We start from the raw sequence: 12,733 nt of genomic DNA, 5'->3' as shown, positions 1-12,733 counted from the left end.
CCTCAGTAATAATGAAATGCTTTGAAAAATTAGTTAAGACACATAAATCCTAACATTCCTGCCAACCTTGATACGCAAGACTTTGCTTATCGGTCAAATAGATGTGTGGAAGACACTGTGTCATTGTCTCTGCATACTGTGTTAAAAGTGTAGCGGTCTATTCCGTTGCCTACCAACATGGGGATCGCTGGTTCAAATCCCCGTGTTGCCTACGGCTTGGTCAGCCGTCCCTACAGACACAATTGGCCCTGTCTGCGGGAGGGAAGCCGGATGTGGGTATGGGTCCCAGTCGCCGCACTAGCACCTCCTCTGGACGGTCAGGGCGCCTGTTCAGGGAGGAGGGGGAACTGGGGGAAATAGTGGGATCCTCCCATGTGCCACATCCCCCTGGCAAAACTCCTCACTGTCAGGTGAAAAGAAGCGGCTGGTGACTCCACATGTATGGGAGGAGGCATGTGGTAGTCTGCAGCCCTCCCAAGATCAGCAGAGGGGGTGGAGCAGCGACCAGGAAGGCTTGGAAGAGTGGAGTAATTGGCTGGGTACAACTGGGGAGAAAAAAATCCCCCCACCCCCCCTCCAAAAAAAAACACCTTGAAGGAGAAACATCTGTCAGATTGTTGTTTATTGCCTATTGCTCTGCATGTAATACCATTGTACCATCTGGTGTTAAAGCTTAGACACCTTGGTCTTTCTAATTCTATCTGTAAGTAGTTATAGGACTTTCTGACAGGCAGACCTCAGACAGTGAGAGCAGGTACCAGCTACTCATCTACCATAGTTCTCAACACAGGGTTGTTGCCTTAGTCCTTTACTCTACAGTCTATTCACAGATGACCGTGTTGCCAAATATTGTAACAGCATGGTGAAATTTGCTGATGACGCCACAGTGATTGGATTGATAAATGACAACAATGAAAATGCCTATAGGAAGGAGGTGAGGGACCTATCCATATGGTGTCAAGATAACAACCTCTCCCTAAATGTTGAGAAAATCAGAATCAGAATAGATAATTGCTGATTTTAGGGAGTCCAAAATGGTTCAGACACCAGTTTATATCAACGGTGTCCCTGTTGAAATTGTGAAGACCTCCGGCTTGGTCGGGCACCCCTATATACACAATTGGCTGTGTCTACGGTTGGGAAGCCGGATGTGGGTGCGTCCTGGTCGCTGCACTAGCGGAGGGGGAACTGGGGGGAATAGCGGGATACTCCCACATGCTACGTCCCCCTGGCAACACTCCTCACTGTCAGGTGAAAAGAGGTGGCTAGCGACTCCACATGTATCAGAGGAGGCATGTGGTAGTCTGCAGCAGAGATTGGGAAGGCTCGGAAGAGTGGGGTAATTGGCTAGATACAATTGGGGAGAAAAAAGGGGGGGGGATTGTGAAGAACTTCAGATTTTTAAGCATCCACTTCTCAGACTCCCTCTCCTGGTCTCTAAACACCAGTTGTGTTATTAAGAAGGCACAACAGAGACTATACCTTCTGAGATGTCTTGGAAAATTCGGCGTCCACAAAAACCCTGGTCAGTTTCTACCAGACTACCATAGAGAGCATCCTTACTGGAAGCATACTGGAAGTATACTGGTGTGGTTTGGCAACCTGACTGAACAGGAGCGCAAACAACTGAGAAGGGTAGTAAAAACAGCTTCATAGGAACAGCACTGCCACAGCTTCAGGACATGTGCACCACCTGTTACAGAAGGAAGGCCCTAAGTATGATGGAGGACACCAACCACCCAGCACATGGTCTGTTCTCCCTCTTTCCCTCGGGACAACGCTTACAGAGCATCAGCGCTCGGACCAGCTGCCTCAAAGACAGTTTTTACCCCCAGGTGGTCAGAGGAATGAACAGTAGGTGCCTTACATAACTTTCATCGATTTATTATTTTGTGGGATTTCTGATTTCTAAATTAATTTTTCACTTATTATTTCCTTTTTACAGTTTTTAAGGGCTGAGAGAGCCAGGGTATATACAGTTCATTGCATTTGAAGGTACATGATACTGTTTATATGTATATGACAATAAAGTGAAACTTGAACTTGAGCTATGCAAAGTGAACAATGCTGTACTCCATAAACAAGTGTCCCCATGAGTGGATGAGATGGTATTTTGGTTACGGAAAATTGATAATAACCACGTTATATTTTTGTACTAATTACAATGTTTGAGCGCTGGAACAGGCACGCACGTGTGTGCAAGTTCCCATGTGTGCGTGTGTGCACACACGGGAAGACGGCTTGAATCTACAATTTAACCGCTCCCCTGTGGCTGCCGTCTCCAAAGCTACACAGCAAGCCAGACTGCAAAACATGCCCATGAAAAACCAGCGGGATTCACCACCACACTCTTTATCTACTGCAATTACACACTGGAAGCTTCTCTATAACAATGAACATCACAACAATGAAGGTGTAGGATGACCTCGCATTTTTTTTTTTTTTTGCAGTTTCTGTGTCGTCTTTGTCAGCCAATGTTTGCGGCTGAAAACATCCTGCTCTTCTCCTGGGACAGCTACGGTAAGCTGAAAAACTGGTTTGTATGTTTTACCCAAGATCATATGTTTTACATATTTTCACAAGTATGCTGACCATGTTAGAAAAAAAAAAGAGTGGGGAATACTTGAGCCTGTATCAGGCTGTGTGTGTACCTCGGGCTATAATTTGTTATTCGGCTCTGTGCGGCTCCATTCCACTGATATTCTCACACAGAAGTTGTGCATTATTTAGCTAAAATTGAAGGGGCTCGATAGGAAATGCTTTTTATCCAATTTGGACGAAATAAAAAAATCAATTTTTAATTTGCAGTCGCATAATTTTATGATCAAAAGCAAGACTGCCGCATAAAGCAATGAGCTGAAGGAGAATAATAACTTGGCCCCCCATCACCCACTGCAATCAGTTAGTTTCCAGCAAAAACAACATGCTTTCTGTACAGAGGTGTGCCACCTCCCAATTACCCATGTTATCTTTCTAATTCCTGTGTCCGATGTGAGCAAACTACCAAGATAAATTATTTATATTTTCAACCTTAACTGACTGATAAAACTGAATCTATATTCAACTTTCATATCAGCAATACCTTCCCCCCGCCCTTTTTGTCCCCAATTGTACCTGGGGAGGGCTGCAGACTACCACATGCCTCCTCCGATACATGTGGAGCCACCAGCTGCTTCTTTTCACCTGACAGTGAGGAGTTTCATAGGGGGAATGTAGCATGTGGAGGGTCACGCTATTCCCCCCAGTTCCCCCTCCCCCCTGAACAGGCGCCTCGACCGACCAGAGGAGGCGCTAGTGCAGTGACCAGGACACATACCCACATCCGGCTTCCCTCCCGCAGGGGACACCCGACCGTACCTTCTTAAACAGAAATTTCACCGATGGTTTTGCGTACGTGGAATCAGTACTGACGAGTAATGTAGTCGATTAAAGAAATTAAGTTCTGGCCGTGTACTACTGACTGAAAAATTGGTGTTGTCCCGCTCCCAGAGTCTTTCCCACAGTGCCTACATGTACCAGAATGCATCTCTGCACGCTAGCTTATGCTACTGTTGTGGGACGCCATTTCCACCATCGGAAACGTAGCTTAGTCAAGAGAACATGGATGTTTTTTTTAAAACAGTTTGTTTAGAGTATATTAGAGTACTAGAAACCCTGCTAGGCTGTAGTTTTTTCAACTGACGTCAGGATACATCAATTGGCAGCCAGAAAAAAAAGAAGGAAAAAAAACTAGAGTTTTGCTGCCGTTCCAGAGATGCAGAAATGATAGAGACAAGGTTGAAAATCAGTGAATTTTCCCCTTTAAAGAGATGGCGCCCATATCAGCCCCCACCGCCCCATGCCCAAAGCAGCAGACATCTTACAATCGGAAGAAGCAGATCAGCTGACTACACATTAGAGGGAGCATCACACACTCACATACACACACACACACACACACACACACACACAATAACAATAATGACAATAATAATACGATAAAGGCAGCTGGTTCAACACGGGGGTGCAGCATTCTCCTCAACCATAGCGGCCAGCTAGTTTTGATTTCAACTCCCGAGGCTTCCTTAGGGGTAATTTTATCATAACAATACAATGAATAATTATCAGTAAAATAAACGTTTCTTTTAAATTCAGCATACGTACATGGCTTATTTACTGACCAATACCCAAGTACCCCATACTCCATTCTTGGCTTTCACTACCTACCCTCTCATATCCAGCTGTCCATATTCTCCCCTTGCCCTCTTTCTTGCCCCACACGTGCTGGTCAGCCTCACTGGTGCATGATATAACGCCATTAGCTGTTTTCCCCTAAATGTCCGGATTAATTCCATTGTTTCAGGCAGAACAATTGGAGGTGGCAGTCTCGCTCTGCCAGAGTTTTAACTCCCTGAGTTTAAGTAGTGTAAAGTTCAGCTGTGTTCATTTAGCTGTCAAACTCAGCCACCCACCCCACCAACAAAATGTGATCATATTAACAATTGCAAGTCTCTGGATCTAACAAATGTGCCTTCGGCCTTATGAGTTATGAGGTAAAGCCCTTGTGTGAGGGATTACCCATCACGCACGCACGCGCGCGCGCACACACACACACACACACACACACACACACACACACACACACACACACACACACACACACACACACACACAGACACATAGATAGACAGACAGACAGACAGACAGACAGACAGACAGACAGACAGACACACACACACACACACACACACACACACAAACACACTTGTGGCTCTGCCGTCATAGCTTCGGTCGTAACAACCCTCTAGCCGACAAGTGCCAGATGAATGACATTCAAAACACAGCAACAACCGTAGCACCTGCTGATTATGAGATGCGGTGGGCTTGAGAAGTTGCAACAACAGCACTCACACGTTCTCCCTCCTCACCCCCTTCTCATCCTTTAGGCTAGCAAAAACAGCACTGACGAAGACATTCAGTCCTTGTACTGGCCGTAATGGATCCCATATGAGTCTAATGCCTGCCAGTGCTTCTGGAAATGACTCGGGCTAACTATCTAATCATTAGATCCTAACAAGCTAAGGGAGGACTGATTATGTAAATACTTGATAGGTACTCATAGATTGTAAACTTGTGGTAATGGGTAAAATGGGATTGGGGTTGGTCAATGATTACCCCTCTGACACTCAAAAATCATTTACCAATGAATTTGACAGTACCTTCACTGTATGTATATGAATAATTGATAATGCAAGAAATCCCATAGATTGATATGATCTTCAACTTAACCAACTATAAGACCCTCACGGTACATTGTACTTTTGATTGTGTTTCTTTTACCCTTGTTCTCTTACACATGCACAACAGTATACTCAAACCGTTAGGTCCAGCCGTGCCACACATGTAAGAGATGGAAAATGCATATCAATCCATGAAAGCAATATGCATTCAGAGAGCAAGTCCCTCATTTGGGCTGCACAGGCCCCAGCCACAGACAAAAGCTGCTCTGGGCTCTGTTGATATGTGGAGACAGCATCAATCTGGCCTTTTCAGCCCAGCTTGTCATTTCACCCAAGGCAGAGAGAGGTTTTGCTGAGTTTAACAGTGCTGGGGCTGCTGAGTCATGGTTAGGCCTGCTAAAGAAAAAAAATACAGAAAATGGAAAAGAAAGACGCAAGACAGGAAAGCCAAACATGTAAACGAACTCAGGACATGACACAAGTACAATTCAGCAAGACAGAAAGCATGTAGGGATGGACATCAGACCAAAGCAACCAAGCTGATGGATATGAATATGGGGATGGAGATATATGGCTTGGTTGATAGATGTATGGTATGGTATGTATAGATGCATGGCTTGGTTGATAGGCAGATATTTAGACATTCCACTCAAGGGAGGATTTTTAAGAGAATTGCAGAGGGTTTGACATAATTATGGGTGCAGAATTTGTATAGTGGGCTGTCCCGCTGTTGCATATTCTGATACATAAATTCCTCAGCTTTCAATGGAGGTGGTCTTAATGCCAAGTGAGACCACCACGCGGACAATGAGATTGAAGCCGAAAGCAGAGAAGGTAATGGACTTTCACCATTCAAAACCATGTGCACACTTGGAATATGCACACAAAATCATTTGAATATGTTTTTGCAGAGAGGGAAAATGAAAAGATGAGTTTCCAGAAGTGTGTGTGTGTGTGTGTGGGGGGGGGGGACCAGAAAAGGTCGCCCCATGAATAATGAAAGCGCAGAAAGCTTTTATACCCCTCCTCTCTCAGCTGAGATAGCTTTCTTACACTGTACTCGCTCTTACCCCTGGCTCCCTCCCTCTTGCCCCATTTGAATCCAACGCCTGCTATCTTCTTTCAGAGCAGGGGATAAAACCAAGAGAATGCACTGATTTGGTGGTAACATAAGCTAGTCACATTCCCCTGCATGTGACTAGCTCCGCGACTGCCACGCAGCCAATACTTTTCTAACTGTACGATGGAGAGGCAACGGTGAAGAGGTCAGGCTCTTTTTATTTTGAATGCAATTTAGGGACTCCTACCTGTGTACCTTCCAATCTGTCCACTCTAGAGGACAAAATTATCGCTAACAAGCCTTTCACTGTAATGAGCAGAACCAGGGCCGATTCAGCCTTAACCAGACTGCATATTTTGTAAAAAACTGTTCTGTCAAGGACTGGATAAAGTAATGAGAATTTGTCCTTGCAATCTCCTCAAAATAGCGGTCTTAAAGAACTACTTTTCATCAACACAGAACATTTATTCTGGGTTATTATCAGTTAGAAGGCAATCTGCTTCACCATGTGTGTCATTGTGAATCTCAATTCTTAGAGAAAGATAAATTTGTGAATTAATTATTCACTCACAGTGGTAAAACATAAAAAACAATCTGTTGAATGCAAGGGGGAGAAAGGGAGATTAGAAAAAGAAGTATTGGCATAACAAATGCCTGGAGTTAATTCTTAGATACAATTGTCTGTGAAAAGTGATGGTGCCATCGCATCAAATAAGCTTCAAATCACAGCAACTGACATGCTAACGTGACTTCAACAGCTTGTATTGCAGATTGAGCACTGGGTACATGTGTATCAAAGCACGAACCTGCACCTCCAGTTTCAGGTCAGTCATCGGCTGCTTCTGCTCATAACCCAGGCCTCCTTATGCAACCCCCCTCAGCCCCACTGGGCGAACTACAGCCACTACTAGGACTCACCAAGATCCTTAGAGCCTTGACTTTCGCTGGCCATCTCGCCCATCCGTACCAGAGCGTCGAAGTAGCCCTTTGCAGCAAATGTCACACCTGGAAACATGGAAGCATTGGGCATCAGGTCAAGGGTGCTGAGCGGAAATGATGTCATCTTCAGACCAGCCTTCTTCCCCTGTGGTTCCACATAGGTAAGGCTGGTCAGGGGAAATAAAAAGTTCTACAAGCTACAATAGAGACTAGAGAGGTAAAAGAAAAATCACTTTTTAGACAACTACAGGAAGTGCTATTGGACAGCTATCGTGACAACACACTGTAAGACCAATTTTAATCTCTATATGGTACAAATAAATCCCAAGACAATCTATGGAAAGCTAACAAGAGGAGAAAAAGAGAGATCAATCTAAATTACTTTAGACAACGGTTCCTCCACCAACTCAAAATCAAGACTTAATACTATGTTGAAGAAAGTTAAAGTTTTCATGGCAGTGGGGTCATAGTATTCTGCAATTCAAATATATCAGCTCTTCTCCTCTGCAGTCAATCATTCCACATGGCTGGGATACTGGCTGTGAAGTTCTGCAGACGAAGGCCCCAGCACAGGGACCTAGTAGCCTCACCAGCACAGCCTTGCCATAGAAGCCGTGAACAGCAATTAAACAGGTCAGAGGTTAGCCACAAAGGGGGCTACAGTCATCATGAAAAAAGAAACCTGTCTAGTAAGGAGATGCCTGAATGAGGGGTATACGTAAATATTAGGGGCAGCCATACTGATGGATCCATCTTCAAACCACAGATGGCATCCAAGCATGTACACTGCACAAGAGAGATGGAAATTTCTCTCCAGATGACAAACAATGGAAAACCACTCAAAAGTCAAGTTTGCTTTGAGTTCGTTTCATGCTGTGGCTAAGTGGGCCTCTGTAGCTCAATTTGGTAGAGTGCCACATGTTGTGACATCATATTCCTTGAGCATGGTACTAATACTGCCAGAGTAAGGGGTTCAGTTCTCACTGGGGCCACCCATCTGTAATATGATGCTATAATTTCACTGTGATGCACTTTGTCTTGTAGGACTAGAGAAGCACTACAGAACTGCAAGTGGAGTTCAAGTGGAGTTCACCAAGACAATAGCAGAAGCCTACCCTTATGTAAACTGATGTGTTTCCTCTGACAAGGAGAATGGAGTCTGGCAGCTTACTCTACAAACAACAGACGGACTATGTCTCATTAAATCCCTCCACTCTGGAGAAAACAGTCAGAAGTTTTCCATCCGCATCATTTCCCTTACTTTATTGCAGTCCTGGACTGACAACACAACCGAGCCAGGTAAATCTCCAGCCACAGTGCAATGTTCCCTGATAAGCTAGGCTGTGCACTTGGCAATGACCAATGACACCCGCAGCATGAGAGAGCGAGAGTGACAGTAAGCGAGAGAGAGGGACCCTCTAGCAGCTCTTTCTAAGCCCATCTTAAGTTAAACCAGGGTAGGAAATGAAAGAGTGTGGAGGTGAGGCAGTGTGGTAAGCCTCCGGCTCTGGGAAGCCGGGTAGCCACGGATGGATGGGCTAATTTAACCATCTCCACAGATATCCTGGCCAGGAAGAGTATGGGGCCAGGTAAGAAAGGATTAGCCTGAGGAGATGTGAGAGCTTTGGCTGTCTGTGGATTGCGAAGGGGGCTGTGGAAGAAAGGGGGAGAAGTGAGGGGAAGGAAAAGGGGGGTGGACTTGCAGTACAGAGGATTAGCATGGTGATATAAAGCTGATACAGAGATTCCTCCCACATGTTACAGAGTAAATGACACACGCACAATGAAGAAGCAAAACCCGAGCTTAACCAGTTGCACAACAGACTGAATATGTGCTCTCTATCCATTCTCCTCCTCCTCCCTCTCTTTTCACCAATCCACTCCCCAGTATGTCTACCACAACCTCTATTGCATCCCCACAGCTCCTCCTTTCCCCTCTTCACTCACCCTTTTCTCACATGGAACCTCTCCATGGTGAGATGTTCTCTCCACCTCACAACTACAACATAATCCAGCATTGGTTAGTGACTTTTCTCCCCCCCCCCCATTTTCGAGGCCTGCGGCTTGCTTAAACAGAACAGAAAGAATCCCATTGTCCTACGAGACAGACAGAGGATTTTAATCAAAATGCTCACACTGCTTCACATTCTGGCCGAGCAACACATGCCAGTTTACACTGCTCACATCCAATCAAAATGCCCCCCCCTCACGCACACACACTTTAAGAGTCAAACAAAATGCCTCTCCCTCTGCTTAATGAAGATCCCCAAGGGACTGTCACTCCACCCCTGTTGCTATGAATTTGAGATATTTGGCAATGGCATATTTGCAGTGCCAGTGAGAGGAACTGGGTGCCCAACCCTGCTTTGCTCCATGTCTACTGCAGTATCTGCAGCCCAGGCAGAACCCTGTGCCTGGCTCCTTGGCATTGATGAAGTGTAATCCCCACATTGGGAGTCGCTTGGCTATTTTTAGTCTTATCTATCAGGCTATACTGAGGCCTCCTTTTATTGGGCTCTTGTGTTGCTGAGACTTCCCTGCATTTCCCCTCTCAGGTGGACACAGGGAGGAATGCCTGATGAAAGGGTGTTCACGGCGGAGTAATCAAACCCAATTACAATGCATGTTGTGCTGTTCTGTTATGCATGGTAAATTCATCGCACAAAATGGAATAACCCATCAGATAAGCAGACTGCCCTCTCCCAATAGGATGAAAAGCAAGAGACGAGTAGAAAAGACATGTCTTCTGATCAGAAAACAGGTTCCAAATGTCTGGAGGTAACTTTATCTAAAGACATACACATGGCACCGCAAGAGGGGCAAGATCTTTTCATTCAACTCCAATTCTCACTGGCTTGCATGAAAAATACCAATAGATGCTTAATGTTTCACTCCCATCAAAGTCCCCGTGACACTGATTCATAACCGGGCTATAATATGCTGCTGCTTCAATATCATCAACTGCACACAGACTGCAGTCAGTTCCCTTTTAACTTCCAGTCTTTTTCTCCTCGAGCTTCTAAATATCCCATTCTTTCTCATCTATTTTTTTTCTCCTTCTTTCCTCCATTTTGTCCTGGATTCTGGCTCTGTCCGTTCTCTTTTCCTTGGCCCTTTGGGGCCACTCCTATTCTCAGGGCTCCTCCTGCTCCACTTCCCATTGGCCTACGCTCCACTTAGCTCTCCCCACCTCCCCGTAGACATTACTGCATCTTCAGTCCCACCCACAACCTGGAACCATCACTTCATGTATACAATGTGCACTTGCACACGGGCGCGTGCGCACACACACACACACACACACACACACACACACACACCAATACAAACAGAGCTGTACAAGCCACTGACTTGTCACAAAATGAAACGTAAAAGATGAAGCAGATGTACAACTGATGAGTTGGTGCAGAGGGACAGGAAGAAATATGGACAGAGACATCCTCAAAGAGGAACAATCTGACATTTCAGCGAATTTTCAAAGTCAACACCATCACCTTACAAATACAGAACACAGCACAATTACCACTGTTTGAAGAGAATATTCAAACACAGCATATTACAAGACTTTCTCTGTGGGGCATTGATACTGCTCTCGCTGTTTCAAAATAGGCTGACATCAAACTAGCCCATGTCATTTAATGCCAAATGGATGCAGCATCTGCCGGAGATTTCTAAATAGACTTTGAAGACCCTGGAAGGGACACTGACTGCATTCAGACGTCAACAAAACCAGTAAATACTGTATATCACTGTCATCATCCAAGCTCATCACTACTACAGATCCATCTAAAAGAATATTGAAGCAGTACCAGGTGTCAGGCCAGTTGGCCCTCTGCCTGGACTACCGGACAGAGGGGAGAAGGGGGGGGGGGATACATTGAGAGGGGAAAAAGAGAGAAAGAGGATACGGGAGAGAGGGTTTACTCACTGGAGAGTGCCTTCTCGTAGCTTTTCCCCATGGCTATGAAGTTCCGCAAGCACGGGTTGAACTGCTCCATGATGGACTGAAAAGAGAAAAGGTATGTGATGTCAGTCAGCACGGGTAGCTGATAGAGCCCAGTAGAACACTGCACAAGCACTCATATACACACACATATATAAGCATTACAATACAGGCGCCCTACCATTACTAGCACACTCACACACATAGCTTGCTAAGCTATGCAAACCAGGAAGAAGATAACAACAGCAGGGATCCATTCGGTGCCTGCACTACGGATTGGAGGGATGAGATATAAGCGAGAGAGCGAGAGAGAGAGAGAGAGAGAGAGGAGAGTTCTGAGGGTATGTATGTGTGTATGTATGTGTGTATGTGTGTGTGAGGGGGTGTCATCCTCTCCCCCTAAATGAAGCCTGGATTCATTTTAGAACAGCTCAGCAGCAGGAGCTGGCCCTGGTGCTGCACTCCTCCACTCCCCACATCTGACTGAACTGTGTCACGCAGCTCATGCTAATTGCCTTTTTTTTATTGGAGCGGGAACATACAAGGAAATGGAAAAAGCAAAGGAGGGAGGAGGGAGGAAAAGTTGAGGAATGGGGAAGGACAACAGTGATGGATGAAGCAGAATCAGACAGCTTTGCTGACATTGTCAACATTGGATTGGTGGCGTTGCGTATTGCATGGTTTGATGAACTTTTTAGATGTTAAGCGCCTCATGAACCTGCCTTCCAACTCACTCACTCACTCACTCACAAACTGACATACTGGGCTCCATCTTACACCCGGCGCGAAGCCGCACCAAGCACAACGCAAGTGTTTTGCCAGTTTCAGACCGACGCAGTTGTCTTTTTTCCCATCCAGTGCCCATGTTGTTTAAAAAGCTAATGCACTTGCGCCCATCTGAGCACCAATGGGTGTGTTGGTCCTAAAACGAGGTGTGGTCAGGCACATTGTTGGCTCGTTGCTATCTTGACGCAGCGGAAAGCGATCGCACAATTGACCAACAAAAACCTGGTCTTAAGTCAATGGCGCAATATTTTACTGTTATTCTAAGGGCGCATTATCAAGATGGTAAGACGCGCCTACATTGGCAGGTGCACAACTTTCCTACTACTTGGCAAACCCGCTAATATAACAGCAATCCACCAAGGTGCAAGCACACCTGGCTTTTAAAGGGCACGGGAGATGACGTCGCGTTTGGTTTATTTCATGCTTCACCCAAAACACACCTATGATTAATTAAGAGACAAAGTACAACCCCTTCGAACCATGCACCTTACTTTGCATTCAGATTATCCACCGTTAAACTAGCAAAAGTGGATTTGGACATGCGTAAATGCACTTGCACCACGCACTTTAGACCATGTGCACTTAGAGCGTTAAAATACAGCCCATAGTTTCTCTGTACCATCTGTGTAGATTTGGAGGTGGGGTCTTGCAACCCCTCCAAAAATGCTTGTGAGTGCGTGCATTGAACTATATATGCTGTTATAAGACATTAAAGATTTGTTGTTTTCTTTTTTTTTATCAACATTATGAGCATCACTGGTAAGAAAACTGCCCCAATATATTTTT

At 45.3% G+C, this 12,733-nt stretch overlaps 1 protein-coding gene across 1 annotated transcript in view; it reads right to left on the bottom strand.

Annotated features, from left to right (window-relative positions):
• Positions 1–12,733, bottom strand: part of baiap2b (BAR/IMD domain containing adaptor protein 2b) — a 73,810-nt gene that overhangs the window by 39,486 nt on the left and 21,591 nt on the right. The window contains exons 2-3 of the mRNA XM_056296750.1: positions 11,147–11,222; positions 7,198–7,284 (exon numbers count right to left, since the gene is read on the bottom strand). Of these exons, the coding sequence (XP_056152725.1) occupies positions 7,198–7,284; positions 11,147–11,222 (163 nt within the window). The remainder of the gene's footprint in view (positions 1–7,197; positions 7,285–11,146; positions 11,223–12,733) is intronic.

Source organism: Lampris incognitus, chromosome 17 (genome assembly GCF_029633865.1).
Source record: "Lampris incognitus isolate fLamInc1 chromosome 17, fLamInc1.hap2, whole genome shotgun sequence".
Lineage (NCBI taxonomy): Eukaryota > Metazoa > Chordata > Actinopteri > Lampriformes > Lampridae > Lampris > Lampris incognitus.
The sequence above is the reverse complement of the archived record's forward strand: the minus strand, read 5'-3'. Positions and strand labels throughout refer to the sequence as shown.